The following is a 27,978-nucleotide window of genomic DNA, read 5'->3' on the forward strand; positions in this document are numbered from 1 at the left end:
CCGCAAGGTGGGCCGGCAGCCCGCGGCCCCCTCATCCGACCCGGACCAAACGCCGGCCCCATCCCCGCCCTCGGCCGCCGTCCCTGTTTGGTAAGTCCGCGCCCTCCGGGTCGGCCTGGAGCCGCGGGGAAACTGAGTCGGGGCCATGGGGCGCTTGCGGCTCGGGAGCGGAGTTGGGGTAGCGGCGTGTGCAGCCCGGGTGGCAGCCCGCAGCCCCGCGGCGCAGGGCAGCTGGGTCCCGGCTCCCCGGCGGGGATCCCGCGCCGCCCCGGCCCCGTAGGCTCCTGCCCCGCCCCAGACCGCTGGCCCCGGCGCGGAGACGCCGCCCGAGCGCGCGCTGCCCGCGAGCGGAGGGCCGAGGGCCGGCCGGGCCGCCGCCCTATCCAGTGCCGGCAGGTCTCCCCCGCCTTGCGGCTGCCACATCCTGACCATGAATCAGCCACAGTTGGGAAAATAAACTTCATTTTCGCGGCCGCCGCCCGGTGACACCGAGCACGCGGTGGCCTGCGGCCCCGTCTGAGCTGCTGGGTCTGTAGGTGCTGGGGAGCAGGTGGGCGCAGGCGTCCTGGGCACTCCTCAGGCAGGCCTTAGGGGATTTAGCCCCGGCCTTACCCTCCGTTCTCCAGAGTAGGGCTGGCAGTCTAGCCCCTGCTCCTCACCCTGGGACCCCTTACTGGGGAAGAACCTGGGGAGTGACCACAACCTCAGGAGGGAATCTGTGCCGCCCCCCACCCCCAGCTGTGCCCGCCTGACCCCTGAGGCCCCAGGCTGCCCCTCCCAGCGGGACACACCAGGAGTCAGAGGCCCTGTGATGGCCAAGCCCTTGCCCCAGCCAGGAATCAGAAACAAGGCCAGAGGTCGGGCACACCCATGCAGGATCGGGAGTGGGAAGTCCCCTCCCCACCAGCCCTTCCCCCTTCTCCCTCTGGCAATGGGAACCGGTCAGGACTCTGGCCTTCTAGGGCTTCAGTTTCCCTATCTTCACCCACAGAGTGGGGACAGTGGCTCAGGCCTGGACCTCCTATGTCGCCCAGCAGTGGAGGAGTTGGGGACCCGGAGCAAAGCCCTAGACTCCCTGGCATGGCTGCCCAGGGCAGGGGAGGGGGCAGGGGGTGGCGTGCATGCTGCGGCCCTCCTGCAGCCGCTGCCAGGGCCTTCGGTCCCAGTCTGGAGTCTGAGACCTCGCACCATTCCCACCCACCCCTTTCCAGCCCAGCATCAACTTTCTGCTCAAAGCCCAGTTGGTACCGTCAGCCCCTTCTGACCACTGCCCAGGTCCACCCTCCCAGGAGCTGCCAGCGCCCAGCTTGGAGCTGACAGGTCATCAGGGCAGGTTCGGGTGGAGGCGGAGCTGGTGTGAACCCAGGTGACCGGTGGGGCTGCCCTCCCGTGACCAACTTAGGTGGCCAGTCCCCCGAAGGCTCTGCTCTTTCGTGACAGAGAGTTAACCACCAGGTGAGGCCCCCACTGCGTGGAGGTGCTGACGGGCTGTCGGAGCTAATTGCACACACCTCCCCCTTAAACCGGGCCGGGAAGCTGTGCCCTGAATAGACTCCGTTTGCCTTTCGTCAAAGTGCAGTTGTCTCCCGGGTTGGAGAAGTGAACTGGTTCGTGAAGGTGGTGGGAGGGAGGGATGGATCCTGGGCAGTGAGAGGGGCATGGCCCTGTGTGCAGGCATGACTAGCTGGCCTGGTCTGGACCCGGGCAGCAGTGTGCCCAGAGGTGGGCTTGAGCCCCTGGCTTGTGAGGGTGGCCAGAGGGGAAACCCAGAGGTGAAGTCCCCGCCACCGCCTGAGGGTCTGTGGGCCGAATGAGTGGAGGAGAGTAGTCGGTGAGCTGGCCTGAACGTCCCCACCTGCTCTGACTGCCACGCCCCCGGGGGAGGGTTGGTTGTGTTTCACCGGAAGAGGAAGAGGAGACCGAGACGGGGTCGTTGGTTGATGGGATCAGTGCCTGCCGTCCTGGAAAGAGGTGCCAATAAAGCCCCTCCTGTGTGCACCAGCCTCTACAGGGGCTGCGGTGCTCACCACGCTGGGGATGGGGGAAGCACTGCCCCGAGTCGGAGAGAAGTAGGCAGCCGGGGGATCCAGCACCTGGAGGCCGGGCTGTCCCCCTGCCCCTCGTCACCCCCACAGTCCCCCAGGAACAGCAGGCACGTGCGTGCAGCCGCCTCAGGGTCCCGCCAGCGATGCTCTGGGAGCTGGGGGAGCTTCATCCTGGCTGAGCAGCGCCCCCTGCCCCTGGGCCTGCAGTGGAGGGCAGGTGCTGGCCCACCCTCGGGGCACCCCCTGTGTGACTCCAGAGCCCAGCAGCCCTTGCAGACAGATGGCAGCGCTGGACTCCGGGAGCCACATGTTCTTCGAGGCAGCGGACCCTCCTAGGAGTAGGGGAGGGGGCAGGCACGGGTGGAGGGCCCCCCCCGAGCTGTCTGAGGACTGAGGGGCTGAGGGCAAGGGCGAGGCCACTTTCCTGCAGCCCCCATCCTCCCCACCCCTCCTTCACCCCCACTCTTTCCAGCTGCAGTTCCTGAGGGCCTCGCTCAGGCATCCCCCTGCTCATGGGCTAGTCCTGAACCCTCCAGCACCCGACTTGGCGAGCTGAGTCCCCATCAGAGCACCCTGGGGCCTGATGGGGAAGGAGGCTGAACTGGGGGACCACCTGCTCCCACAGGCTGTGCCTGGACCCACCCGACAGGGAAGGCAGACCCCCGGGAGGGGCTGTGCGGCCTGCACCGCTAGGAGGGCCGCTCGACTGGGGCCATCGAGCAGCGCCCTCCTTAGATGGGAGGCCAGCCTGCAAACACGCTTGGGGAGGTGCAGGAGAGCGTGTTTTGCACCCCTTCTGCAGATGGTGCCACTGAGACCTAGCATCTCAGGTGAGCGCTGTGCGCTGTGGGTCGGGGAGGCGGAGAGGGCCGTCCCACTCTGGCCACATGAACAGCCCTGGATGGTGCTTTCCCGGGGCTCCTGGGAGTCCGCACTGGGCTGCTGTGGGCAGAGGCCAGCCCAGCCCCTCGCCCCCCAGACAGTGGTGGTCCCCCCACCACACCCACGTACACACACTCTCCCAGCAGACCCCACTGCTGGGGCAGGCACTGCTCCATTCCTGAGCTTGGCCTTGATTCTTGCCAATGCCAGTGGGTCTGGGAGTGGATACCAGCATGGGCCCTGCCCAGCTGGGTGAGGGGGCCTCAGTCTCTCTGTCTGGCCTGGTGCTGGGTCGTCTGGGACCCTGGGATGCGGCCTCAGTGTGGAGCATGCCTCCCTTCACCCATGCGCCTGTACCAGCGTCCCCGTTTCTGCTCACGCACAGCTCTGCACGGCCGCCCGCGCAGGAGCCAGGAAGCAGACATCTGCTCTTTCCCTGGCCCCCGGGGTGGGGGGCGGCGGGGGGCGCTGGCCATCCACCTTTCCTGCCTGGCTCTGCCGCTCCACGTGCACGAGCATAAATGGCCTGAGAGCACCAGCCCGGGGCGCCCAGACCAGCTGCTGCCCCCTTTGGGGACACCCATGCCCCCCACCCAGCCCCTGTGCTTCTGGGCTGTTCCCCGGGGGCAGGACCGGGCCATCCAGATGGAGGCGCCAGTGATGGAGGCACGGCCAGGACCTGGGCAGTCACCTCTGAGAGGAGAGGGCGAGCTGGCCAGGCGGGCCCGGCCCTGTGCAGGCGGCAGTGGCTTAGCCAACCCAGGTCCCTGGACAGCATCCTGGCCATTTTACAGATGTGAAAACCAAGTCCAGGCTGGGCCTGGCCCTTGGTGCCTGGCAAAGAGCAGCGTGCATCGTCTCATGCCCAACACTCAGGATCCTGCTCGCCTGGTCCGGTCGGGCTGCTGGCACCGCCACGTGGGTTGGGAGGCCCAGGAGTGCTGAGTGGGGCCCTGGAAGGCGGTGACCCTCCCGCTCAGCGTCGCCCGGTGAGCCGGCCGAGGAGGTGGCAGTGGGCAGGGGCCCGTACTTTCTGGCAGTGGTGGGCCTGCTTTGCAGCTGGCATCCACGGATCTGTTGGCAGATTAGGGGGCGGGGGTGGCATCAACCTGCTTGTCCCTGGGTGAAGACAGGAGTCAGGGCCAGAGGTGCTGAGGTCCGTGCCCAAGGGACATGGCTGGTCCGCAGCAGAGCCTGGTCTCAGCTGGAACCTGAGCTGTCCCCTGCCCCCGGCCCTGGCCACAGCCCCTGGCGGTGCCAGGCTCTGCAGGCTGGGCCCTCCCCCCTCCCCAGTCTGCTGCTTTGTTCTCCCTCCTCTGGGCAGGCAGCCTGGACCGGGCACACAGGACAGGCGGGCTGGGGCTGGGGGGACCCCTGGGGCAGGCAGTGGGTGGCCTTCAACCCTGAGACTCCCAGACAGGCACAGGGTGGTCCGTGACTGAAGCTGGCCTATCCCCTCCTTTACCCAACTCTGCGGCTCCTCCCTGAGTGGCCTTTCCTGCAGGGTGCAGGGGCCAGGGGAGGGACCCTACGCTTCCTGCCCTGAGCTGTGTCTGCTCTTCGGGGAGAGAACCCGGGCAGAGCGGATGCTGGTGGCGAGCCCCGGGTCTGCGTGTGGCCCAGCAGAGCCTGCAGGTGAACGCTGTGGCCAGACACCTTGCCCCTCGGGGCGCCACCAAGTTCCTCACCCTCTAACCACAGGCCTGCACACATCACTTCCCTCGAGCGCCGCCGCTGACTCGGCGATAGGGGGTGGCAGTGGTGGCCACTGTCCCTGTCGGCCCCCGAGCCACTCCCCGCCCTTCCAGCCTCGGGCCCCCGGAAGCTCGATCAGAACCCGAGACTGGCAGGGGGGCCAGGCCTCTCCCTGTCAGCCCGGCTTGTGCACCTGGAGTGCTGAGCCCGGAGAGGAGGTGACAGCGGAAGGCGAGGACAGACGCGGCCCCTGTGTGCCCGCGGGCCAGGTGGAAGCGAAAGCTGGGCTTCCTGGTGCGGGTGCCTCCGCCCTTCCTGTTCTCTCCCTGCACCCAAACCCGAGCCGGCTCATCCTGGGGGAGGGGGACTCCCAGATCCCCTCAAGCCCATCCCCCAAAACCCAACACCCGCAGTGCCCAGCGCAGGGTGGGCCCTCCTCCCAGTGCGCCCAGCACAGGGGCAGCACCACCCACCGCCTCCAGTGGCAAGCCCTGTGGGGCCCCCGCCAACTCCTGCTCCTAACGAGGACAGTGGGGTCCAGAGAGGTCTGTGTCTATCACCACCCAACCTGACCCAGGTCCTGGGGCACCAGGGACTGAGCCCCAGCCTGGCTCCCCTGACTGCTGGTGCAGCCCGCCCGGGCCCCGATCCTTCTCCACTCACAGCGCAGGAGACCCGGCTCCTGGCTCTGCCCTTTCACCCCTGGTGACCCAGCTGGGGACAGACCCGCTCGGAGCCCAGGTCTCCCTGTGAGATGCCGCTGGCCCCCTTCTGTCAACTGTGCTTGCAGGCTCCCTTTCTCATGGTGAAATGACCATATTCCCCCTGGATGCAGCCTCTCTAGTGTCTGGTGTGTGTCCTGTGTGACACACCCCATTTCATGTGGTTGGAATCCCACACAGTGCAACCAGCCTCCTGGTGGTCGTCTCTGTTTCGTAGTTCGGCGCTGCCCTGGATGTCTTGGTGCCCACCCGCCTCCCCGGCCCCTCTCTCCTGCTGCTGGGTGCCACGGTGGCCAGCCAGCCTCTCACGCGCAGTCAGGCTTGGGAGGCAGAGGCCTCGCACCCTATCCTGAAGACGTAGGTGGCAGTGGGCAGGAGGATTGTGTGGACAGGAGATGGACCAGGGAACCATGGGACCCTGCATGCCTGAGGCCCTGTGGACTGCGCCCAAGCATGGGTGGGCGGTGGGCGGACACTCAGTTACCCCCCCGAGGCCCCCTGTCTGCAAGACCCCCTACCTGGGATGAGCCCAAAGCAGGTGACCCACACAGGTCAGTCAAGATCCCCAGAGGGCTCGGGCCTGGTGCATGACACAGAGACGCCGAGATTCTGGAAAGGAGGGAGACAGGAAGTCACGGCAGGGCAGCCTCAGCTCCCCCTCCCACCGGGAAGGGCCTGGGCTGCCCCTGAGCTCCAGGGAGCTGCCAGGAATGTAATCCAAGAGTTGCCAGGCAGTGGAAAAATTTTGGTTTTGTAGGAGCTAAAAATATTGTGTGGCAGCCCCTGCCTCCCAGTTCCGGAACCCCGCTCCTGCCGGTTTACCGCCCACCCCGGAGACGAGCTCACTCTGTGCGCCCCGCCCCCAGCCTTGCTGGCTCTGGGCCCAGAAGCACCCCAGCTCAGTGCTGATGCCAGCAGGGCTGCCCCAAGCTGTCTCCCCAGCTGCCAGCAACCGTTCCCCGTCACAGGTGCCTTCCTTAGCCCTAGTCCCCACCCCGGCCCCAGACCCCTCACCTTGCACCCCTCACCAACAGGGACTGCGGAACAGAAAACCTCAGCCACTTCCACAAGGTGAGAGGCTCAGTGCCGTGGCTGGGCTGCCCGCCCACCAGGCTGCTCAAAGCTCAGTGGGCCCTGGACCCCTCCAGGGCCTCCTAGCCGCGCAGCTTAGTGTGTGTCCAGGATACAGCCCAGTGTCTGCCCAGCTCAGCTTCACCATCTGCAGGGGCTGGTCTCGGGGCTCTGGGAGGCCAACTTTGACCCTGCCCCCTGCTACACACACAGAGTTTGATTATTGTAGGCAGAGGTAATGGCTTCCTGTTGGTCAGCACCACTGCCCAGGTATGAGGGCACCCAGGTGGAGGGGCCAGCATCACCATGCCAGGCTGGCCATGTGCAGGAGAGCCAGATGGGAGTCTGAGGAGGTGGCACCTGTGTGGGCTGGGTGATGCTGGTGAGCAGGACACCCAGATCAGTGAGTGGACCCTGGGAAAGCTCAGAGGGAGACCCTATCTTCCAGAGTCCCAGTCGGAAGGGGAAGGCATGACCCCTTCCCAGAGGACACCCCACGTTAACGGAAGAAGAAAGATGAACGCTAAGGATCTATGGTCAACATCCCACTAATGTCAGAGACTCGGGGGCTTCCCCTGCAAAGGGCCCTTCCCTTTGTCCGCTGTAGTTTCGGTACGTGGTGGGGTGGTCTGCTTGGAGGACAGAAGTGCTGAAGCACCCGACGTTTCAGATGCTCAAGGTACAGGGTCTGGCCTGAGCCTCTTGAACTTGGACCCTGGGAGCCCCAGACTTTCTCAGCCTGCGGTGCTGATTCCAAATTCCTGCGCAGGCCCAGCCCTTGGCGGGCTGGCCACGCCCCTCGCTTGAGGGAGCCCTGAGCGCCGGGAACACATTCCTGAGCTCGCGCCCCCGCCCAGAGCAGAGCCGCGGCTCCGCCCCTTGGCCCCGCCCCATCTAGGCCTCGGCCCCGCCCCATCTAGGCCTCGGCCCCGCCCCATCTAGGCCTCGGCCCCGCCCAGAGCACAGCCGCGGCTCCGCCCCTCGGGTCCAGTCCCTCGGAGCCCTGGTCTCTGCGCCCGGCCTGGCTGCAGGGTGGGCGCTCAGTCTGTGGACAGGGCAGGCCGGGGCTGAGAGCCTGGCATCCACGGACTGAATGACCACAGCCGTGAGGGCCCTGCGCGCTCGCCCGGTGCCCGCCAGGCCCAGTTTCAGTATGAAAACCCGCTGCAGCCCGGCTTCCGGCTCGCTGCCTCCCACGCAGGGTCCCTGCGTTGTCCCCAAGGACCGTCGCCCACAGCCTGTGCTCCTGAGAGCCGTAAACGTTGGTTCCCTCCTTGAGTCCCTCCAGTGTTCCCTGCAGAGATGCTCAGTCACCACCCAGAAGGGAACAGGCAAAGCTGTTTATTCGGAATTGCGGCAGCCAGGGAATCACCGCCGTGTGGTTACTATATACATAGAACGCTACCTACACACCCTTGACTATATAACACGTATTACTATGTTGAACTATTTTCTGTGTATAGAAAGCTTCTTTACAGGACGGGACTTCCCGGGTCCTGATGGGGGCTGCAGGGCTCGGGAGCTGCACGGCTGAGGAGATGAGGGCCCCCATGCAGTGGCTGGGCGATGTCCTGTCCTGTCCAGCTTTCTCTGCTTGGTCCTCAGTGGGAAGCGAGGACAAAGCCCAGGAAGCTGTGGGTTACTGATGGAGCCTGGGCCGTGGGGGGATGTCCCAGGGCCTTCGGAGGGCTTCCGGGGCTGTCGCTAGAGATAGCAGTCTGACACCCTGCAGGTCTGGCCCACAGGGAGTGGGCTGCGTCCTGGGCTGCTTCCTGTGGGGGTGCTGGTGGTTCTGGTCTGGTGGCTGCCCCTGTGGGTCAGAGTTCTGTATATGGTCTGGCTGAGCTCCATTATATATTCACTCTTTATCCTGAAAAGTGGTTAGAATGTTTCTAGGAAGATGTCCTTGGCCTAGGGCCTGACCAGGTGGACCCTGGACGAGGCTGGCAGCCTGGCAGGCATCACAGAGGGAAAAAAGTCACCCACCTCAGCCTCTGGGTCCCTAGCTGAGCTCGCTCTCCCAGCTGGATGCCCCGCGCTCACTGGGCTGTGCGGGCTGTGGCCAGCGGAGCCCCTCGCACCCTCTCCGACTGGCTCAGTGCGTGGGGGGGGGTGGCGGACACCCAGGGCAGCTTGGCTGCAGGACACAGGGCCTAGGATCAGGCAGACAGCTGGGCAGACCGGGCTGGTCACCAGCTGGGCTTCCCCTCCCCTCAGACCCAGGGGCTCCCCTGTGGGGGGTCTTTTGGGGCAGTGAGCCTGTGGCCCCGGGAATTAGGGGTGTGTGGGGAATCCTGGGCAGCTCTGGTGACCCGGTGGCCTCTGGGAGCTTGTTTCTCCGCGTCAGGGGACCCCTGGGGCTCTTGGCTGGAGACACACTTGGAGGCCAGAGCGCTGGTCTGGGAGAGTTCTGCTGGGTCCGCCCAGCCTGTGCCAGGCAGCCGGGGCCTCGGGCCAGGGGAGGCGGGGGCAGGAAGGGAGGGTCAGCTCTGGGTGCTCCTTAAGCAGCGGCACCCACGGCCGGTGGCAGTGTGTGCGGAGATCTGTCTGTCCGTCCGCCGGGCTCTTCGAAGTGCTGGTGGGAGTGCCCCTCCCCCACACCGCAAGGCTGCCTGGGAGGGGCAGCTGGGCTCGTCGGTGGGCAGCAGCGATGAGAAGCCAGGGGAGTGTGGGGGGCAGTCCCAAGCAGGGCCCAGCCTGGGTGGGCAGAGGCAGCCGGAAGGTCCTTCGTGTCTGGGTGAGTACCTGGGGGCCTGGAGGGTGGGTTAAACCTTGCAGTTGTGGGGCGGGCCAGGTCCAGTACAGGGCCCAGGCCACAGGGGCCCCTGGGGACACCCCGCATGTCCCCACCCCCACCCCCCCAGCTGCTGCAGCAGCCTGACCTGGGGCTCGGCCGGGGTCTGCTGAGAGGGCCGGAGCTGGGGGTACAGTGGTCAGGGGCCCCCCGCCCTGCCCCAGCCAGTCTGCCTCCTGGGAGGACCCAGGGGTCCTGCAGGGCACGGGGGAGGATGAGGGATGGGAGGGCCCCTGCAGACAGAGGAGGGGCTGCTGAACTGCCAGGAGGCCCCCAGGGGGGTGGGGGGAGGCTCTGGAAACTCAGGTGTTTCCAAAATCTTGGCTCCCTGTCCACCAATGCCTAATAGAAGAAAACGGAAACAGAAAACGGAAACAGAGTTTGGTGGAGAGAAACGGGCGGCTTTACCATTTGCCAGGCAAGAGGGAAACCGGAGGCTAGTGCCCCAGGAACGCTGCCCCCCTCGGGAGAGGGAGAGGCTTTGTGACCTCATGAAGGGCTTGCCTTTTTTTTTTTCTTTTCCCTTTCTTTTGCAAAATTTCAAAGTGGTCACAGCTGACATTGGGCAACTCAGCTGACATCACCAAGTCTGGTGTCCCTGAAGTTTTCGACTCCTGATCTTTGTGAAATGTAGAATGCTACAAGCGTGGGGCTTCCCTGGTGGGTCAGTGATAAAGAACACACCGGCCAAGGCAGGAGACCAGGGTTCAATTCCTGGGTCAGGAAGATCCCTTGGAGAAGGAAATGGCAACCCACTCCAGTATTCTTGCCTGGAGAATTCCATGGACAGAGGAGCATGGTGGGCTACAGTCCATGGGCTGCAAAGAGTCAGACACGACTGGGCGACTAAAGCAACAACAGCGAGAGGGGAGGGGGAGGATAGTGCCCAATACAGAGCAGCTGGCGCGAAGCCAGAGAGCCCAGCCCTGCTGAGGGCAAGTCTACCTGTGAGTGCTCTACGCTAGTGGCAGCAGGTCAAGAATGACTGAGATTTTTAAACTCTTAGGCCTGTTCACGCTCTTTTCCCAGCCTGTTCATTGTTGCCTTCCTCTCCTTGTCTATCAGGGAAGTCTCATTTCTATTTAAGAAAAGCCTCACGTCTGTTTTTGCTGTGGCAGATTCCTCACTGCTAGCTCACCCCTCCGTATCAATGGAGGAAGGGAAACAGGCGTCATTCACGTCGAACTGAGGGCAAAACTTCAGTTCTGCTCCCATTTGACACACACCAGCTTCCTGGCCCAGGGGCCCGTCTATCTCCTAATTCACAGGGGAGGACACCGAAGACCCTTACCCAGGTTGTGGGGGAGGGCCTCCAGGAGTGAACAGCGAGTGCTGGGGACCCCAAGCCCTGCCCAGCATGGGCGCCTGGGCCATTGCCCCTCAGCCTGTCTCACGCATGGCCCCAGCTGGCCCCCGGGGTCTCCTCCGTAACTGGCCAGAGCCAGCAGCCTTTAGGGTGATGCCACAGTGGGCGCCAGCCTCTCAAGGGCCCCAGGCCACCTTCTGGGGGCCAGCCTCGCTCTGCCATTTCCATCTCTGGGACTCTGGGCACGTGTGTGACCCTGCTTCCCTGGGTGCCACCTCCATTTCCCTCCTGTGAAGTAGGGGGTGTACCGTGACCCCCCTCCAGGTGGTGGGAGGTCAGGGGTCAGGGTGGGCAGTGCCAGCATGAGGCCCCCCGGCATGAGGCGCAGTGGTGTCACCGTGCCCTGCCCCTTGAGCCTCCAGCCCAGGAGCTCCACGCTGCCCCGCTCACATGCTAAATACAAGGCCATACATGGTCACAGAAGAGCCTGGGCTACCTCTGACCCTCTGGGCCAGTCCCAGGGCTCGGGTTGGGGCCCAGATCACAGCCCTGGGCCCCAGGAGAGGGACCCAACCAGTTCTCGTGATGACACAGAGAGACTCCCCTCCATTACCACTCTTCTGGTCTGAGAATGGAGTGTTTGGGAAAGTCCTGACCTGGGCCACCCCCCACCCTCTGGGGGATGTTCTCTGGGCAGCCATCAGACTGCCTGTAGCTGAATCCAGGTCAGTGTCCGAGAGCCCCGGGCCTGGGGGACGCTGGTCCCTGCCCCCTGCACACTGACTGACAAAGTGAAGCCCACAGAAGCTGGGGCCTGGCAGGGCTGCTCCCCAAAGGTCCCTAGTCGTGCCTGGAATCAAGTGGGCCTTGCACGTGACCCTGGAGCCAGCCACATTCCTGGTGCCGTGGGCAGTCTGGAAATGCCCCGGGTGTGGAATTGTCCCCGCCCACCTATCATCCCCATCTGGGCCTGTCCACTGGGCAGGGGACCACCCTGGGGTCCAGGTGAAGGAGCCCCAGACACACTTTCTGCTGCCTGAGCACCACGGGGTCAGTGGCCTTCCTGCCAATGAGGCCTCCTAGGGTCTTGGTGCCTACCGTGAGGGCAGGGGTGCGGCCTCCTTGGTTGCTATGACGACCGAGACAAGGGTGGGTGTAAGAGGCGCTTGGCACAGGGGCCGCCTGTGGGGAGCGGGAGGCCTGGCGGGATGAGGGATTGCCAGCACAGCGGGTCCCCCGGGCATCAGCAGGCGAGTCCTCTGTCGGGAGGTGGAGACACGGAGCAAGGGCCACCGCCTGCCCCCGCCTCTCTGGGCCGCGGGTGCCCTGTAGGCCCCGGGCTCACAGCCGTCTCCTCCCGCCCGCAGTTGAGCAAGATGTCGGTGAAGGAGGGCGCGCAGCGCAAGTGGGCGGCGCTGAAGGAGAAGCTGGGGCCGCAGGACTCGGACCCCACGGAAGCCAACCTGGAGAGCGCCGAGCCCGAGCTCTGCATCCGGCTGCTGCAGGTGCCCTCCGTGGTCAACTACTCGGGGCTGCGCAAGCGGCTGGAGGGCAGCGACGGCGGCTGGATGGTGCAGTTCCTGGAGCAGAGCGGCCTGGACCTGCTCCTGGAGGCCCTGGCGCGCCTGTCGGGCCGCGGCGTGGCTCGCATCGCCGACGCCCTGCTGCAGCTCACGTGCGTCAGCTGCGTGCGCGCCGTAATGAACTCCCAGGAGGGTATCCGGTACATTCTCAGCAACCAGGCCTACGTGCGCCAGCTCTCCCTGGGTGAGGCCCGGGCACGCGCGCAGGGTGGGAGGGACGGGCGCCCACTCTGAAGCCCGGACACTGCAGCGTGATCCTCCGCCAGCTGCACCTGGTCACCCGCTCTGCTCTGTGACTTCCCCTGCGTTTCCGCCCAGCCCGGTGCTAGTCCAGGCTCTGCCCCAGCCTGAGGTTTCTCTGGCCTTGAGGGCCCGGTCCACACCGTGGCAGTCGGAGTCAACTGGATCAGAAACATGTCCATCTGAGGCGGGGGCCCCTCCACTCCGCCTGGTTTCCAGCTCCTCAGGTCTGGGCCACCCGCTGGCATCATTCTCCACCCCCAGCCCCGCCTCTGCACTGGCCTCCTGGGGGCGCCTCCTCCCCACTCAGGCTGTGGTGCCCATGTGTGCCTGCCGAGTCCTGCTCACCCTCTGAGCTCTGGCTCACTCACCTATTTTAGGGAGTCTCCCCAGGCTGTGGCTAGACGTAGTCCCCAACCTGGGGGAGACCCCAGGTGGCCCTTGGTGGACAGTGGTCACTGCATGCTCTGCCCGCCAGGGTGTGTTGCCCCCACTGATGCGTGGGGCTCCAGGGCAGGCAGGGCCCAGGTGGGCGAGTGAACCAGAAACCACCCAGCTCAGGCCCAGCTGTTGCCGTCTGCAGAGTCCTTAGTGCCTTAGTCTCAGCAAGGTCAGCCAGGAGACACCCCCAGAGCTCCCCCAGCTCCGGGAGTGCGGTGGGAGGCAGGGGCCACGGGGACAAGGCGGCTTCGTGGGCTGTGAGTCGCAAACACGGTTGCTCTAAGTTTGGAGAAAACATGGGCTCAGTGCTGGGAGCAGTGCCAGTGTGGGCCTTGGGCCCAGAGCCCGCAACTTAGACCTGAGGGCTGTTGGGAGTAGAACCCCAGTGACTGGGGCCGCGCCTGCCTCCACACCCCTTCTGGGGGTCCTGGGGGCAGCCAGCATGTCCAGAGACCAGTGCCTGATGTGGGCAGTGGGCCCTGGTCTCTGCCAGCCCAGCAGGTTGGCAGCTGCAGGGTGGGAGCCTGGGCCCGGCAGCGGATGCAGGCATGGGGAGGGCAGGACCCAGAGGAGGGGGCCCCGAGCCCCTCTGAGAGGCCCCTACCTCTGGCAGCTCTGGACACGTCCAACGTGATGGTCAAGAAGCAGGTGTTTGAGCTGCTGGCCGCCCTGTGCATCTACTCGCCCGAGGGCCACGCCCTGACCCTGGACGCCTTGGACCATTACAAGGTGAGCCACATGTGGTGGAGGCCGGGCCGGAGCCTGGGGGCACGCTGACCCCTGCCCGCCCCCCCACCCCGCAGACGGTGTGCGGCCAGCAGTACCGCTTCAGCGTCATCATGAGCGAGCTCTCGGACAGCGACAACGTGCCCTACGTGGCCACCCTGCTCAGCGTGGTCAACGCCATCATCCTCGGCCCCGAGGACGTCCGCGCCCGCGCCCAGCTGCGCAGCGAGTTCATCGGTAACCTTGACCTCTGCACCGGGCCCTGGCCACTCGGCCCGCGCTGCCCACTTCGGGGACGATGCCCCTCGCCCCTCTCCAGGGCCCTGGGGCAGGCTCTGCTTGGGCCTGGGAAGCCTCCTGCCCTCCCGCTCCCTTCAGTGGACGCAGGGCCTCAGGACCCCTGGACAGTAGCGCTGGAGGGATCCCGGTGCAAGGCTGCCGCGTGGAGGGAGGCAGGCCGGCTGGCTGACGTCCAGGCCTGGCCCTGCTGGCGTGACTGTTCCCCGGGCACCACGTGTGTCCAATGAGATCTTTCCAGAGCCTCATGCCTCCAGCGACCCGAGGGAGCGGGTTCCCCTCCTGCCCTACAAGCTGGGCACTGTGGGTGGTGGGAGTGAGTCCGGGGAAAGGGCGGAGGGGAAGGCGTCCCACGTGCCGGTAATTTGCTTACCCCTTCCCAGGGCTGCAGCTGCTGGACGTCCTGACACGGCTTCGGTGAGTCCCCACGCACCTCCCCCCCACCCGGCTCCCAATTAGCACCTTCAGGAGGGCCGGGAGGGGGCCTCCCAGAGTAGCCCTGACAGGCCCCCCCATCCTGGGGCCAGGCCCAGGGAGGACCCAGCCTGCCATCCCTAGCTGGACAGGCCATTCTGTGGAATTTCCCCCAGCAGCCAGCAGCTGCCCCAGAACCAGGGTCCCCGGGTTTAATACAGGATGCGCAGTTAAACTGAAGTGTACGCAGACTGTTCCATCAGTGTGTGGCCCAGATATCGCACGGGACACACTTAGACTGTTTATCAGTCGATGTTTAAAGAAGCCGGTGTAGCTGAGAACCCCATCCTGGTCCTAACCAGGACCACGCTCCCCCCGGGGAGAGGGCGGGGGGGCCACCCCATGAGGAGGCTCCCAGCTGATGTGACTGGGGCTGAACTGGCCTTAGCGGAGAGAGGCCTGCTGGATGTTAGGACTGGTCAGGGCTGGCTTTGGTGGACACAGCACCCCAGCTCAGGCCAGCGCTGAGGCTCGGTGGGCCCCCCAGAGGCCTTGGTGCTCCCCTGCCCTCCGCCTCACGCCCCAAGCAGCACAACCATGCTGTCTCTCCCTGCAAGTGTGAGAACTCACGTTTTCTGTCCCAGGGGGCGTGAAGCTGACCCAGAAGCCCACCCCACAGATCACCGCGCCTCCCGCCCCTGCTGTGGGAACCTCAGGCCCTGCCCAGGGTGGTCTGCGTGTCTGTCCAGGGAAGGGCAGCTGGCATGGGGGGCAGCCAGCTGAACTCCCCGGCCCCCTCCCCTCCCCCACCCCAGAGACCTGGAGGATGGGGACCTGCTGATCCAGCTCGAGACCTTCAGGGAGGCCAAGGCCGAGGACGAGGAGGAGCTGCTGCGGGCCTTCGGCGGCATCGACATCAACAGCCACCAGGAGGTCTTCTCCGCGCTCTTCCACAAGGTGCATGCGGCGGGCAGCGCCTCCCAGGACTCTGAGGGGGCCCAGGGCTCAGAAGGGGCCGAGGGCCTGCCCCGCTCACACCCCGCCCTGCTGGGCCTCAGGCAGCTCGAGAGCCACACCCCGAGCCCACAGGGGTGGGGGACTGGAGAGGCGGAGCCTGGGGCGGGAACCCAGCAGGACAGGGTGGCTGCGTGGTCCTGGGCCTAGCAGCCCGGCCACTGTGGGGTGGTCCCAGGGGATGCTGGGACAGTGAGAGGCTGAGACAGAGCTGAGTTCCAGTCCAGCCCAGGCCCCATCTTCGCTGAACCCGGCAGCTCTCAGCCAGGGGCCGGGGTCCGCAGAGGCCGTCCAGAAACAGCTGGAGACACTGGGGCTGTCACCCTGGGCAGGGGCGCTTCCAGTGGGCGGGGACCAGGGGCGCTGCTGACACCCCACAGGGCACAGGCAGCCCCACCGCGCTGACCCGGCCCTGATGTCACCAGTGTGCCCATCGGGGAGCCCTAACTCAGGCTCATTCCCGGGGCTCCCCTTGCAGCTCAGCTGGTAAAGACTCCGCCTGCAATGCAGAAGACTTGGGTTCAGTTCCTGGGTGGGGAAGATCCCCTGGAGAAGGGCATGGCAACACACTCCAGTATTGCCTGGGAAATGCCCATGGACAGAGGAGCCTGGCAGGGCCTACAGTCCATGGGGTTGCAAAGAGTTGGACACGACCGAGCGACTACACCACCACCACCTGGGGTGTAGGGACCCTCGCGGGGAGGCCGGCGGGTGACGCCCGGGCGGTGACGCCCACCGACCTGCACCCCTCGCCCGCCCCCAGGTGAGCTGCTCCCCGGCGTCTGCCCACCTGCTCTCGGTGCTGCAGGGCCTCCTGCACCTGGAGCCCAGCCTCCGCTCCAGCCAGCTGCTCTGGGAGGCCCTGGAGAGCCTGGTGAACCGGGCGGTGCTCCTGGCCACAGACGGTGAGCCTGCGGGGCTGGGGGAGGAGCACCAAGCCCGCAGCCCCAGCCTGCGCCCCCCTCCCGGACCCCAGGCGGGTGGGCAGACGGGGTTCTCGGCCTGCGGGTGGAGGAGGCCAGCCTTGGCCCCTGACCCCATCCTGAGCCCGGACGTCCCCACCCCAGGCCAAGAGTGCACCCTGGAGGAGATGGTTGAACGCCTCCTGTCCATCAAGGGGCGGCCCCGCCCCCGCTCCCTGGACAAGGCCCACAAGAGCACCCAGGCCGACCTTGGCCAGAGCCAAAGGGGCAGCTCCCCGCAAAACTCTGGCGCCCCGACAGCAGACCTGGGTGGCCAGCAGCCAGCCGCGGCCCTCGGCAGCCCTCTCGTCGCCAGCAACCAGGGCGAGCGCGGGCCTGCACCGCAGCCAACAGCCCCAGAGCAGCTGGAGCGACCCCCGCCCCCACCGGCGCCCCCGCTCCCTGGCCCCACGACCGCGCCCCCTCCCCCGCCCCCTCCCCCACCTCCCCCTCCGCCGCCGCCCCCGCCCCTGCCGAGCATGAGGGCTGCATTCCCCTCGCCCCCGCCGCCCCCGCCACCCCCACTGCCTAACTCTGCTGGGACCATACCGCCCCCACCTCCCCTCCCGGGCCTGGGGGGCCCGCCCCCGCCGCCGCCCCTGCCCTGCGTCTCCGGGCCCCCTGCCGTGGGCGACGTGGAGGAGATCATCGTGGCCCAGGTGGACAGCGGCCTGGGCTCGGCCTGGGTCCCCCGCCACCGGCGCGTGAACCCTCCCACCCTGCGCATGAAGAAGTTGAACTGGCAGAAGCTGCCATCCAGCGTGGCCCGCGGTGAGGCCCAGCCCACACGGCTTCCCTCCCGGGGCAGGGGGCGGGGACAGGTCGGGGGTCGCCCCTCCGGCCCCTGTGCTCCCACACGCCCCCTGGAGGCTGCGGGTCTCTGCTGCTGGGGCCCTGCACTGCGCGGGCCCAGGGGCTGGGCGTGCGGATGCCAAGAGAAGGTCAAAGCCAAGGGTGGCTAGAGGCCAGGTCGCCGGCCAGCCTGGACACAGGGCCCTGGGCACCCGCACGCACGTACACAGCATGGCATCAGCTGGAGGGCTTCTGTGGCTGGGCATTTATCAAGTGCCTGCTGTATGCTTGCCTTGGGCTGGGCCCCAGGCAGGGCACCCCTACCAGCCCTCCAGGCCTGCACCACCTGCCCCTGGACTTGGGGGGCAGGCATGAGCCTGACTGGAGGCCCCTCACCCACAGAGCACAGCTCCATGTGGGCGACGTTGAGCAGCCCCGACGCCGAGGTGGTGGAGCCCGACTTCTCCAGCATCGAGCGGCTCTTCTCCTTCCCCACGGCCAAACCCAAGGAGCAGGCGGTGGCCCCGGCCAGGAAGGAGCCCAAGGAGGTAGGGATGGGGCCGGGGCTCGGACAGGGCTCTGTAGCCGCCCTCCAGGTACTGACGGGCTGGGGCTGTTTTGCAGATCACTTTTCTGGACTCCAAGAAGAGCCTGAACCTCAACATCTTCCTAAAGCAGTTTAAATGGTGAGCATCCAGGATCTCGATGGGTCAGAAGCCCTGCCTCTGCCGTGGCCCATCTTGGGCTCAGCAGTGCCCTCTGCAGGCCGCCCTGGGAAGTGCACACCCCGTCCTTGGGACTGCAGTCAGATAATAGCGGCAAAGGATTCCTGCCGGGGGCCCTGGAGACCACCAGTCCTGCCTCCCTGGGGAATATGAGACCCAGAGAATGGCAGGGACCCCCTAAAGCCACAGACGAGTGGTGGCTGCGGCAGGCTGAGGACCTGGCCCTGCCTCCCTGCCCTGAGTGCTTCTTAGCTGCAGGTGCCCTGCCCGGGAGCTCACTGGGTCCCGCTCAGCCTTCACCCTTTGTCCTGAGCAGCCCCCTGGAAGGAGGAGGCAGGGGGCGGTCTGGCAGCTGGGGAGTGCGTCATTCCGCCGCGACCTGGGCAGGTGGCCCGCCTTCTCTGTGCCCTGAGACTCCCTAGGTGGAGGGAGAAAGCTTGCTGTGACCGGCGTGGGGCTGTGGGCCCAGGGCCATCCCAGGCAGGCAGGGTCCCAGGAGGCCAAGGGCTGTGGCTCATGCTGTCCTCGGCCACCGCCACCCTCTCGCCCCTCCAGCTCCAACGAGGAGGTCACTGCCATGATCCGGGCGGGGGACAGCACCAAGTTCGACGTGGAGGTCCTCAAGCAGCTCCTCAAGCTCCTTCCGGAGAAGCACGAGGTGAGTGAGCGGGGCAGCAGGTGAGCCCGGGCCCCTCCTGCAGAGCTACGCCTGTGAGTGGGCTGCAGCGAGCATGTGTGGGTGCCTCCCGCAGATTGAGAACCTGCGCTCCTTCACGGAGGATCAGGCCAGGCTCGCCAGCGCCGACCAGTTCTACCTCCTCCTGCTGAGCATCCCCTGGTGAGCCGGCAGCCCCGGGGATGGAGCTGGGCCTGGGCTGTGCAGACCCCTGTCTGGGGTTCCGTGAAGGCTGGGGGCTGACAACTCTGGTGCAGCCCCCAGCCTTGGGTCCCTCCAAGGGGCCCTGTGGGGTCCAGCCCTTCCTCCAGGCCAGGGACATCGTGGGGGTGGGTGGTGGGCAGGGCTCCGTGGCCTCCTGCAGGCCAGCCCAGGCCCTCCTGTGTGACCCCTCTGCTCTAGGAGGGGACTGTCCCACAGAGGGCGACCGCCCTTGTCCTCAGCACCTGAGGGCTTGTCCAAAGTGCTTTTGCTGAGCCCTCTCAGTCCTGCCGGATCCCATCTGGGGCCTGGCTTGGGAATGTGCTTGTTAAACCAGGCCAGGCCATGAGACCCCTGGCAGCTCCAAGCTGAGAGGACCCTGCGGGCCCCAGGCAGGTGGATGGGGGCCACTGGAGCCTGAACTCCTGCTCTGCCGCCCCAGCTACCAGCTTCGGATCGAGTGCATGCTGCTGTGTGAGGGCACGGCCGTCGTGTTGGACATGGTGCGGCCTAAGGCCCAGCTGCTGCTCGCCGCCTGTGAGAGTGAGTGCAGCTGCGGGGCTGGGCGGGCTGGCCCTGGACGGCGCCTGTGGGTGCCTAGCTTCCCCTCCCCACAGAACACCGCCCGGTCCTGAGGGCTGTGCCACGCATGCACAGTCACGTGTGCACATGCTGTGTGGGCGTGCACACACACACACATGCCCACACACATGCTCTCACACATATGTGCATGCATGCGCCCACACGTGCATGTGCTCAGAAACACCCACACGCTCTCACGTGTGCACACGCACACTTGCACACTTGCACACATGCAGACACGTGCATGCACACGGGTGCACACACATACACATACACACAGATGTGTGTGTATACGTGTGCTATCATATACATACACCGGTGCCCACATGCATGTACACGTGTGCACACGCTCTCTTGGACACATGCAGACACCTGTGCGTGCACATGCTCTTGGTACACGTGCACATGCTCTCGCACTCAGGTACACATGCATGCGCATACATATACATGCACGTGCTCTCTCACATGCACAGGTGCACACATGCATGCACACGCTTTCACACACGTGCACACACATACCTCTTTCCCTGAGTGAGGAGCCAGGGAGTCACCACAGCTGCGCGGCAGGGACGTGGACAGGCTTGGCCGCCGAGGCACAGCCCGGTTCTGCAGGCACAGCCCGGTTCTGCTGGGCATGCATCCAGGGATATCCCTGTCACCTCGCCCACAGAGCCGAGAGCCAAGGTGGCCGCAGGTCCCAGAAGGTCTTCTCAGCATCCTCGCCCACAGAACGGGCACTGGGGTTCAGGGAGCGCTGCTGGCGGCACGCCCCAAGCTTCCTGGGGTCAGGGCTCCGCCGTCCTGCCCCTCCCTCGTGCCCTGTGCCCCTGTCCCACCCTGGGCGGAGCCTGGGGGCCAGGCCGGGGGGCTCATGAAGGGACCTTGTCCCACAGGCCTGCTCACCAGTCGCCGGCTGCCGGTCTTCTGCCAGCTGATCCTGAAAATCGGGAACTTTCTCAACTACGTGAGTGGACAGCACCCAGCCCGCCACTGCTCCCAGACCCCCGACCCCACCCCTCCAGCAGGCCAAGGGACTCCCTCCCCGCCCTCCCCTCGCAGGGCAGCCACACTGGGGACGCCGATGGATTCAAGATAAGCACACTGCTGAAGCTCACGGAGACCAAGTCCCAGCAGAGCCGGGTCACACTGCTGCACCACATGCTGGAGGTACCGGCAGGGGGCGCCTCCTGAGTGCAGCACACGGGTCCAGAGGCCCCAGGGGCCCCACCCAGCCCCCCAGGTCTCCCCTTTGCAGCACTGCCTCACCCTGCAGCCCCCACCCACTCTGACCAGCCCCTGTCCTGCCCCAACCCCGGGACAGCAAAACCGTGAGAACTGCAGTCAGGCGGGACGTGGACCAGAGCTACTGAGGGTGGGGCTTGCATGGTGGCCTTGAGTGTGTGGCCTCAGTGGGCCTCACTGGACACGTCATGCTGCAGGAAGTGGAGGAGAGCCACCCTGACCTCCTGCAGCTACCCCAGGACCTGGAGCTGCCTGCCCGAGCCGCAGGGTAGGTGCCTCCCCTCCCCCGCCCACACCCCAGCCAGTGCAGGTGGGCTCAGCTGGGCTGCTCCCGTACTGGGGCAGCCACCCTGGACCCTGGATCTGCTGCCTGACAGTCATCCCACTTTGGCACAGGACCTTGTGTCCACTGTGGCCTGTCCCTGCACAACCTAGAGGGAAGGGGAGTGACCCGGCCACGGTCACACCAGGGGCTGGTCTAGCACAACCCCCTCACGAGGCTGACTTTCATGTCAGGTCCATGCTTCCCCCATTATACAGTCAGGGAAGCTGAGGCCCCGGGAAGTAGGGTCAGGGCTGTGGGGTCACATAGCCCCAGGGGCGGCTCTGGGAGGGCAGGGTCCACACTCAGCACTGGCTAGCCCGGCTCCATGCCACCGTGGAAGGTTCTCTGGTCCTGGGGAGGCTGAGCCTTGCAGAGAGTCAGGCAAGGAGGGCAGGCTGAGCCGACAGGGTCACTGTCCTGACACCACCCGCCCAGCACCTTCTCAGGTGGGCGTCTGAGCCCACACTGCTCAGCCCATCCTAGACCTCTGACATGCCTCTGGCAGCCACTGTGCTGTTGGGGGCCACTGTCCCTGAGGGTGTGCCGTCCGGGGGCCCCGCTGTCCTAGCAAGGCTGGACAGCAGCTTTCAACTGGCGCCTTCAGGATCAACCTTGATGCCGTCCACTCGGAGTCCAGCACTAACCTGAAGAAGCTCCTGGAGATGGAGCGGAAGGTGTCCTCCTCCATCCCGGAGGTGCAGGAGCAGTACACCCACCGCCTCCAGGCGAGCGCTGGGCGAGCACAGCCCTTTCCAGGGTTGGGGTGTCTGCCGGGCCTGGGGTCTATTGTAAAGTGGGAGCTCGAGCCGGGCGGGTGAGCCTGGGGAGGAGAGAGCAAGAGCGAGGGGCCCTGCAGGAGAGCAGCCCCTGTTCCTGGCCCCCAGGCGGTTTCCGCAGCTGAGGGGTCTCGCCTGATGTTGGGCTGAAGGGCTCAGCGCCCCGGCCCTCAGAGCCCTGGCGACCACTGCCTGCAGAGCCTGTGCTGGAGGCCGTCCTGCTGTGGCCGAACCCAGCGCTCTAGAGGCTCCCGAGCAGGCGTTTCCTGAGACAGTGGGTGGGGCCCTGGCCCGGCCCCGCCCCGGCCGGCCCCGCCCCCGCCGGCCCCGCCCCTGCCCCTTCGCAGGCCCTGACCCCTCCCACCGCAGGCCCCTGATCCCCGCCCCCTCCCACCGCAGGCCCCCCACCCCGACCCCGCCCCCTCCCACCGCAGGCCCCTGGCCCCGCCCCTCCCACCACAGGCCCCCCCCTTGCCCCGCCCCCACCCCGCCCTGGCCCCGCCCCTGACCCTTCGCAGGCCCTGACCCCTCCCACCGCAGGCCCCCCCGACCCCGCCCCCGACCCCTCCCACCACAGGCCCCCCTGGCCCCGCCCCCTGGCCCCCCCAGGCCCTGACCCCCACCCCCCGCCTCCCCCCTACATAGGCCAGTATCACAGACTCACAGGCTCTGGAGGAGGTGTTCCAGGTTATCGAGCAGAAGCAGCTGGAGCTGGCTAGTTACCTGTGTGAGGATGCCCAGCAGCTGTCCCTGGAGGACACGCTCAGCACCATGAAAACCTTCCGGGATCTCTTCCTCCGCGCCCTGAAGGTGGGTGGGAGGATGTGTGGTGGGTTTGCAGTCGCCGCTGTCTCCAAGCAGGGCGGGCAGAATTGGGGTGCCGGAGGCCTGGGGTCACGGACTGCGTCCGTCCCGCAGGAGAACAAGGATCGGAAGGAGCAGGCGGCCAAGGCTGAGAGGAGGAAGCAGCAGCTGGCGGAGGAGGAGGCCCGCAGGCCGCGGGCCGCGGGCGGCAAGGCAGGTGAGGCGAGCGGGCAGCGGGCGGCTGGGGACCGCCGAGTCTGGGCTGTGGTCTTTCCGCCCTCCTCGAAAGTCGAGGAGCCACCGCCCCTCCCTCTCGGGGGCTCTGGGGACCCTAGGCAGTGTCCCTGAGGGTCTCTGGGCTCCTCAGCCAGGAGAGGAGGCGGGAAGCAGGAAGAGGTGTGTGTCATCGACGCCCTGCTGGCTGACATCAGGAAGGGCTTCCAGCTGCGTAAGACGGCCCGCGGCCGAGGGGACGCAGAGGCAGCCAGCAGGGCACCCACCACCGACCCCCCGAGGAACAAGGCACCTGGTGAGACCCTCCACCACCTCCCGCCACCCTTCCCTTCCCACCATCCTTGCAGCCTAGTGCCTTCCTTCCTCTAGGAAGCCCTCCTTGATTGCACAGGTGAGCCTGCTCCTCTTTCCTGTTGCCCTGAGATAAGGGACACCTCACTCCCATGATCCTTGCACACATCTCTGCTGCAGCGGAGGGTTCCCTGGTTGCTGTGATAGCCATTCGTTTGGCCCCCAGGCGGGCGGGAGAGCTGGGCCAGTGGGCTCGTTGACATATGTCCTGGGGCTCAGAGGGTCTCTGAGGTGGCTGGCGGAGGCGGAATGAGGCCCTGGGGTGGGACCCTCCACTCCTGGCCAGGTTGCCTTGGGGGCTCTGGGGGCAGGAGTGATATATGTCATCGCCGTGGGCCCAGTGTGCCCTGATACCCCATGCTGGGTACAGACCATGGAAACCAGGGCCCAGGCTTGCCCCGTGGGAACCCACTCGACCACCAGGGAAGGCTTCTCAGGGAGGGGGCTTCACAGGACAGGCGGTATTGACTTGGAACATCCTCAGCAGGGCCCTGGGGGTTGGGATCACTCAGGGGGTGGGGCCTGTGCCCTCCACTGACCAGTACTTCATCCACAGCCACCACCAGGGATGCCGTGGGAGGTGCCAGCCCCCCCAGCTCTGAGCCTGGTCTGGATGCTGCAGCCGCCAGGGAGCCCCAGAGCTGGGACCTCGCGGATGCCACTCCCACCAGCCTCCAGCCCACTGGAGACTCATCAGAGATGGGTGGCCCTGGGTCCCTGGAGAGGCGCTCTTCCTGGTACACAGATGCCAGTGATTTCCTGCCCATGGAGGACCCCCAGGGCCCCCAGCCCCCTGCAGGGGCTTGGCCAGTGGTACTGGGAGACGCTCAAGTCCTGAAGCCCCTCGACTTCAGTGCCCAGCCCCCCAAAGCCATGGATCTGAGGCCAGACGCTGAGGAGCCCCTGGCCGCGCTGGGTGCCTGCCAGGCCGAGGCCAGCAGCACAGATGAGGGCCCGGAGGATGCAGCTGCCCACTGCCGCCACGCCGGCCTCCCCGCTGCAGGCCCTGATGAGGACGGGGACGGGGAGCTCACGGCCCCAGACTCCGCGCTGGACACCTCCCTGGACAGGTCCTTCTCCGAGGATGCGGTGACTGACTCGTCGGGGTCCAGCACCCTCCCCAGGGCTCAGGGCCGGACGTCAAAGGGCACAGGCAAACGGAGGAAGAAACGCCCCTCCAGGAACCAGGAAGGTAACTCAGGCTCCCTGTCCCCCCCCCCCCCCATCCTGCGGAGCAGGGGTACCGGGTGGGCGAGTAAGCAGGGCTGGGGGCATCGACACGTGGTCCAAGCTCATCCATCCCACGCCGGAGCCTGGACCTCCCCTGAGGCCGGCCGCTGCCCCTGAGAGTGGGCAATTCCCCGCCCGCCCCTCCGGTCTTCCCCCAGAGGAGACAGCAGTGTCCCTGCACTGGGAGGGCCCCGCCTGGCAGCTGCACCCCTAACCCACTACCTCTGCCTGGTGATGCCAACCCCAGCCGGGTGCGGCGGGGGGCCTGGGGCACGGCTGCGCTTCAGCTCAGCGTCCATGCGGCCCCAGCCCCGACTCTGAGTCCAGGGTCGCTTGTGAGGGACGAGCTGTTGAGCGCATTTCTTTTATTTGGAAGCAGAGGTTGCCCCCGACCCTGACGATAATAAAACAAAAAGGCTCTGTGTGATCCAGTGAGGTAGGTACCCGCCTGGCGCTCAGCACTAACTGTAGGCAGGGCCAGGCCCGCGCCGGCCCTCCTGAACACTAACCGCTTCCCCCAGCCCTCCCCGGGACCCTCCTGGCGCCCGGCTTCCCCTCCCGCCCTCTCGGAGCCTCGCTTAGCTGCCTTCTCTTCTCTTCCTGGGGCAGACGGGGCCTCCGCTGCCTGCAGACAGGTGAACGGGGCTCCAGGGCGCTGAGGGCGGGAGAGAGGCCCTCCTGCCTGAGCAGCTGGCTCACTCCCGCCCCCAGGGCCTCCCCTTTCCCCGCGTCTGTCCTCAGGGCACCCTCCTCTGGCCCTGGTGCGAGCCACACGCATCCCCAGGGAGCCAGCGAAGGGAAGGCAGGCTGCCCGCCCCTGCAGGGGTGCTCAGGCCTCCCTTCTAGTGGGGAGGAGACCTAGGGAGGGGCCTGTAGGCGCCTCCCCAGTGACGGGCTCCCGGCCTCCCAGAACCCCTGAAAGTGGGCGGGCCAGCTGGGGTCTTTGACAGAGCTCACAGGTGTGACCAGAGCAACAGGTCCGGGCCCTCGCCGCGCCCCGGCCTGGGCTGTGGACCATGACCAGACACGGGGACTGGGAGCCCTGCGGGGTCCAGAGCTGCACGAGGGCGGCCCTGGTTCTCCACGCACCTCCTGCCCGCCGGACTTGAGGCGAGGTCTAGCAGGTGCTGGAGGCTGGGGCAGGGGTGTGGTCCGGGGCAGCTCTGGCCACCGGGCACAGCTTTTCCCTCTGCTCCAGGGGTCGCCCCTGGGGGGTTCCCAGCTGGGCTTTCTGCTCTGAAACACTCGCCTTCACTTTACAGGAGCCCTGCACAGCCCTCAGGGCCAGGATCTGGCCTTGCAGCCCCAGCTGCTGGCCCTGGGTGTGGGGGACCTTGGGGGTTGCTTCTGTGGGTTTGGGGACAGCAGCCACATGTGACCCCTGTCTGGTGAAGATCACTGAGCCCAATGTGGGGTCTGAGCTCCCTCGAGCTCTGCCCGCCCCGCCCCTGCGGGCCTCTCATCCCTGGGTTAGGAGGGAGGAAGGGCCCCTCCTCTTTGTGTCCCCAGCTTTTTGTTTGGAAAAAAACTTCAAGTTGAAGGAAAATTTGCAAGGAAGTCCCAGTGGACACCATCTACTGTTCACCTTGAAATTTCAAAAACATGCAAAATATAGGAAAATTGCTAATATCTGCTTCCTTCTCCCACCCACACCCCCTCCCCATGCGCCTTCGCAGACCAGTTTGAGTCGTCAGGACATGCTGCCCCTGGGCTCGTCCCTGGCCCCCAGGTCAGAGCCACCCCCCCCCCCCCACATACCTGGATGGTGAGCCGGCTTCCCCTGCAGCCTCAGGGCGGCCCCGTGCCTCCGTCTGCCTGTTGTGGCCCTTGCTTTGCTTTTCTGGACCGAGGTCCTGCCAGGACCGCACACCCAGTCCCCCCATCTTGTGTGACGCTGAAGACACAAGTCACTTTGGGGGCATCCTGTTCGTCCCCCGCTGGGTCCAGACTGCACAGGGGGCAGGACCCACAGCCAGTGACAGGAGTCCTCCCCAGAGCACTGCAGGAGGGGCTCGTGGGCCTGTCTGCCCCGTGCTCAGCGGCACGGACACCAGCTGAGAGGCCAGCTGGCGATTCCGGCGGACCCTCCGCAGCCCAAGCAGGGCTTTTGCTCTGGGGTGCGTGAGCAGCCGGTGGGCGAGGCCGGGGGTGGCTCGCGGTCTGCACTGTGGCTTCTGTTCCTTCCTTCCTGTCACGAGCTTCCCTGCCGCCCTCGCCCTGGTGGGCAGTGTCGGGGGCGGGTGGTCTGTGCTCCTGTGGCCACAGGACGAGAGGCATCAGGCCGCCGCCTCGGGTCCTTTCTTAAGCAGAGCTGCACCCCCTCCATCTGTCCACCCCCGCCGGCCGGGCCCTGCCTGCTGGCTCCTCATGGGGCAGGGCCCCAGCGGTAGTGGCCGACCGTCTGCTTCTGCCCCGGTTGTCCTCGTCTGTCTCTTCTGAGCACTGGTGCCCAGGCCCTGAGCTGCCTGGGTCCGTGGGGGCCAGGAGAGCAGGGCTTTTGAGGGAAACAGCCAGGCAAGAGCCCCTGGACTCGGGAGTGTGGAGGGCGCTGGGTGTGCACAGGAGCAGGAATTGGGGGCCTGGGGCGGTGCTGGTGCCCTGAGGATGGAGCAGAAAGACCACAGGAGGCCCCCACCGAGGGGCTGGTGGAGAAGTGGCTGAGCAAGCCCTGGGGAGAGCCGGCGACAGTGGGCCGGAGAGTGTGGCCGGGGTGGGACTCGGGGACAGGACACCGTGGAGAGCCCGCCTGTTTCAGGCGAGAAGCATGCCTGGTGACCACGGGCCGGACGGGTGGACGGGAGCCAGCCTGCTGGGGGTCAGCTGGCACCCGCCGCCTGGGGGCGTCTGGGGTGGGCACCGTGCCGCGGCCCCTGGCCAGGCTGCTCTGATCACGTCTTCTCCTCTCCCCACAGGCCTCAGGCCCAGGTCCAGAGCCAAGTGAGAGGAGCCATGGCAAGGCTGCTGGGTGAGCTGCTGGGCGGGGCCCCGGGCCAGGCTGGGCCAGCCCCCAGGAAGCCCAGACTCCGTGCCTTACCCGGCCTCACCGCGGCCTCTCGGAGCCTAGGGCCGTTGAGGCCAGGACCCCCTGGCGCCCCCTGGCCTGCCTGCACGCCCCTGCCCTCGTGGTTTGCTTCCTAAATGCCGCTGCCCAGCCCCGACCCACACGGCATGCACCACCCAGGGCGGACGGCCAAGTGGCTGCATCCGGGGCACCCCGAGCTTGTGACCTGGCTCCCAGATTACCCTGGGGATAGGCCCTCACAGACCTCCCGCCGAAGCGACGGAGCCAGGGAGGACCGGAGCCCCCGCTCCACAGCTCTGCCCCCAACTCACTCAGCTGGGCTGAAGCAGTCGTTTTTTAACTGAAATGGGATGATTTGTGGGTTTCTACTGTTTTGTGTGGCTGAGCTGGGGACAGGTAGGTGGGTGAGAGGACCCAGGGCCTTTGGGTAGAGGCAGGCTGTCTGGCCGTGCACGGGAGAGCCAGGGCCCCTCTACTCAGAAGAGGGGGAACCCCATGGAATCGGCACCCATCCCCACACCTCCAGCCCTGAGGTGGGGAGGGGGCTGCCCTTGGGGTCCCTTCGTCAACAAGACACGCGGCCTGCAACTGCTGCCCCCTCCTCCAGGCCCCACTGGGCTGAGGGGAGGCCAGGATCCAGGCTGAGGGGCCAGAGGGGCTGCCATCTCTCCTCACTGACCTGTGGGCCCCTTGCACTGCCCCCACCCTATGTGTGTGTGCTACCAAGACTGGAGAAACTTTGGCCAATAAAGAACAAGGCTAGCCCAGCAGGGACTGATGTGTTTACAACTCATGGGTGAATGTGGTGTGATCACAGCAGCTGTGA

At 66.3% G+C, this 27,978-nt stretch overlaps 1 protein-coding gene across 4 annotated transcripts; it reads left to right on the forward strand.

Annotated features, from left to right (window-relative positions):
- Window positions 1–27,905, forward strand: INF2 (inverted formin 2). Of its 4 annotated transcripts, XR_008201223.1 has the most exons (24): window positions 1–90; window positions 11,883–12,282; window positions 13,393–13,508; window positions 13,583–13,742; window positions 14,186–14,219; window positions 15,032–15,173; window positions 15,994–16,135; window positions 16,298–16,963; window positions 17,387–17,532; window positions 17,609–17,670; window positions 18,265–18,367; window positions 18,462–18,547; window positions 19,029–19,129; window positions 20,062–20,132; window positions 20,228–20,335; window positions 20,608–20,678; window positions 21,340–21,460; window positions 22,157–22,321; window positions 22,430–22,532; window positions 22,683–22,844; window positions 23,457–24,092; window positions 24,510–24,566; window positions 25,807–25,859; window positions 27,043–27,905. XR_008201223.1 is itself a non-coding variant. In XM_052659568.1 (23 exons), the coding sequence occupies exons 2-22, from the start codon at window positions 11,892–11,894 to the stop codon at window positions 24,563–24,565; spliced, it is 3,642 nt and encodes a 1,213-aa protein (XP_052515528.1). In that variant the 5' UTR covers window positions 1–90; window positions 11,883–11,891; the 3' UTR covers window position 24,566; window positions 27,043–27,905. The 4 variants fall into 4 exon arrangements, 3 of the variants coding, with proteins under 3 accessions (XP_052515528.1, XP_052515530.1, XP_052515529.1); XM_052659568.1 differs by lacking the exon at window positions 25,807–25,859; XM_052659570.1 differs by lacking the exons at window positions 1–90; window positions 25,807–25,859 and adding an exon at window positions 1,282–1,366.
- The last annotated feature ends 73 nt before the right edge of the window (window positions 27,906–27,978 follow it).

Source organism: Budorcas taxicolor, chromosome 21 (genome assembly GCF_023091745.1).
Source record: "Budorcas taxicolor isolate Tak-1 chromosome 21, Takin1.1, whole genome shotgun sequence".
Lineage (NCBI taxonomy): Eukaryota > Metazoa > Chordata > Mammalia > Artiodactyla > Bovidae > Budorcas > Budorcas taxicolor.

Bases quoted from the DNA above. Each gene is read 5' to 3' on its own strand.
- INF2 (XM_052659568.1), top strand. From the start codon at position 11,892: ATGTCGGTGAAGGAGGGCGCGCAGCGCAAGTGGGCGGCGCTGAAGGAG. The intron at 13,743-14,185 runs GTAACCTTGACC...ACCCCTTCCCAG, and splicing joins GCTGCGCAGCGAGTTCATCG to GGCTGCAGCTGCTGGACGTC. The intron at 22,533-22,682 runs GTGAGGCGAGCG...TGGGCTCCTCAG, and splicing joins GGCCGCGGGCGGCAAGGCAG to CCAGGAGAGGAGGCGGGAAG.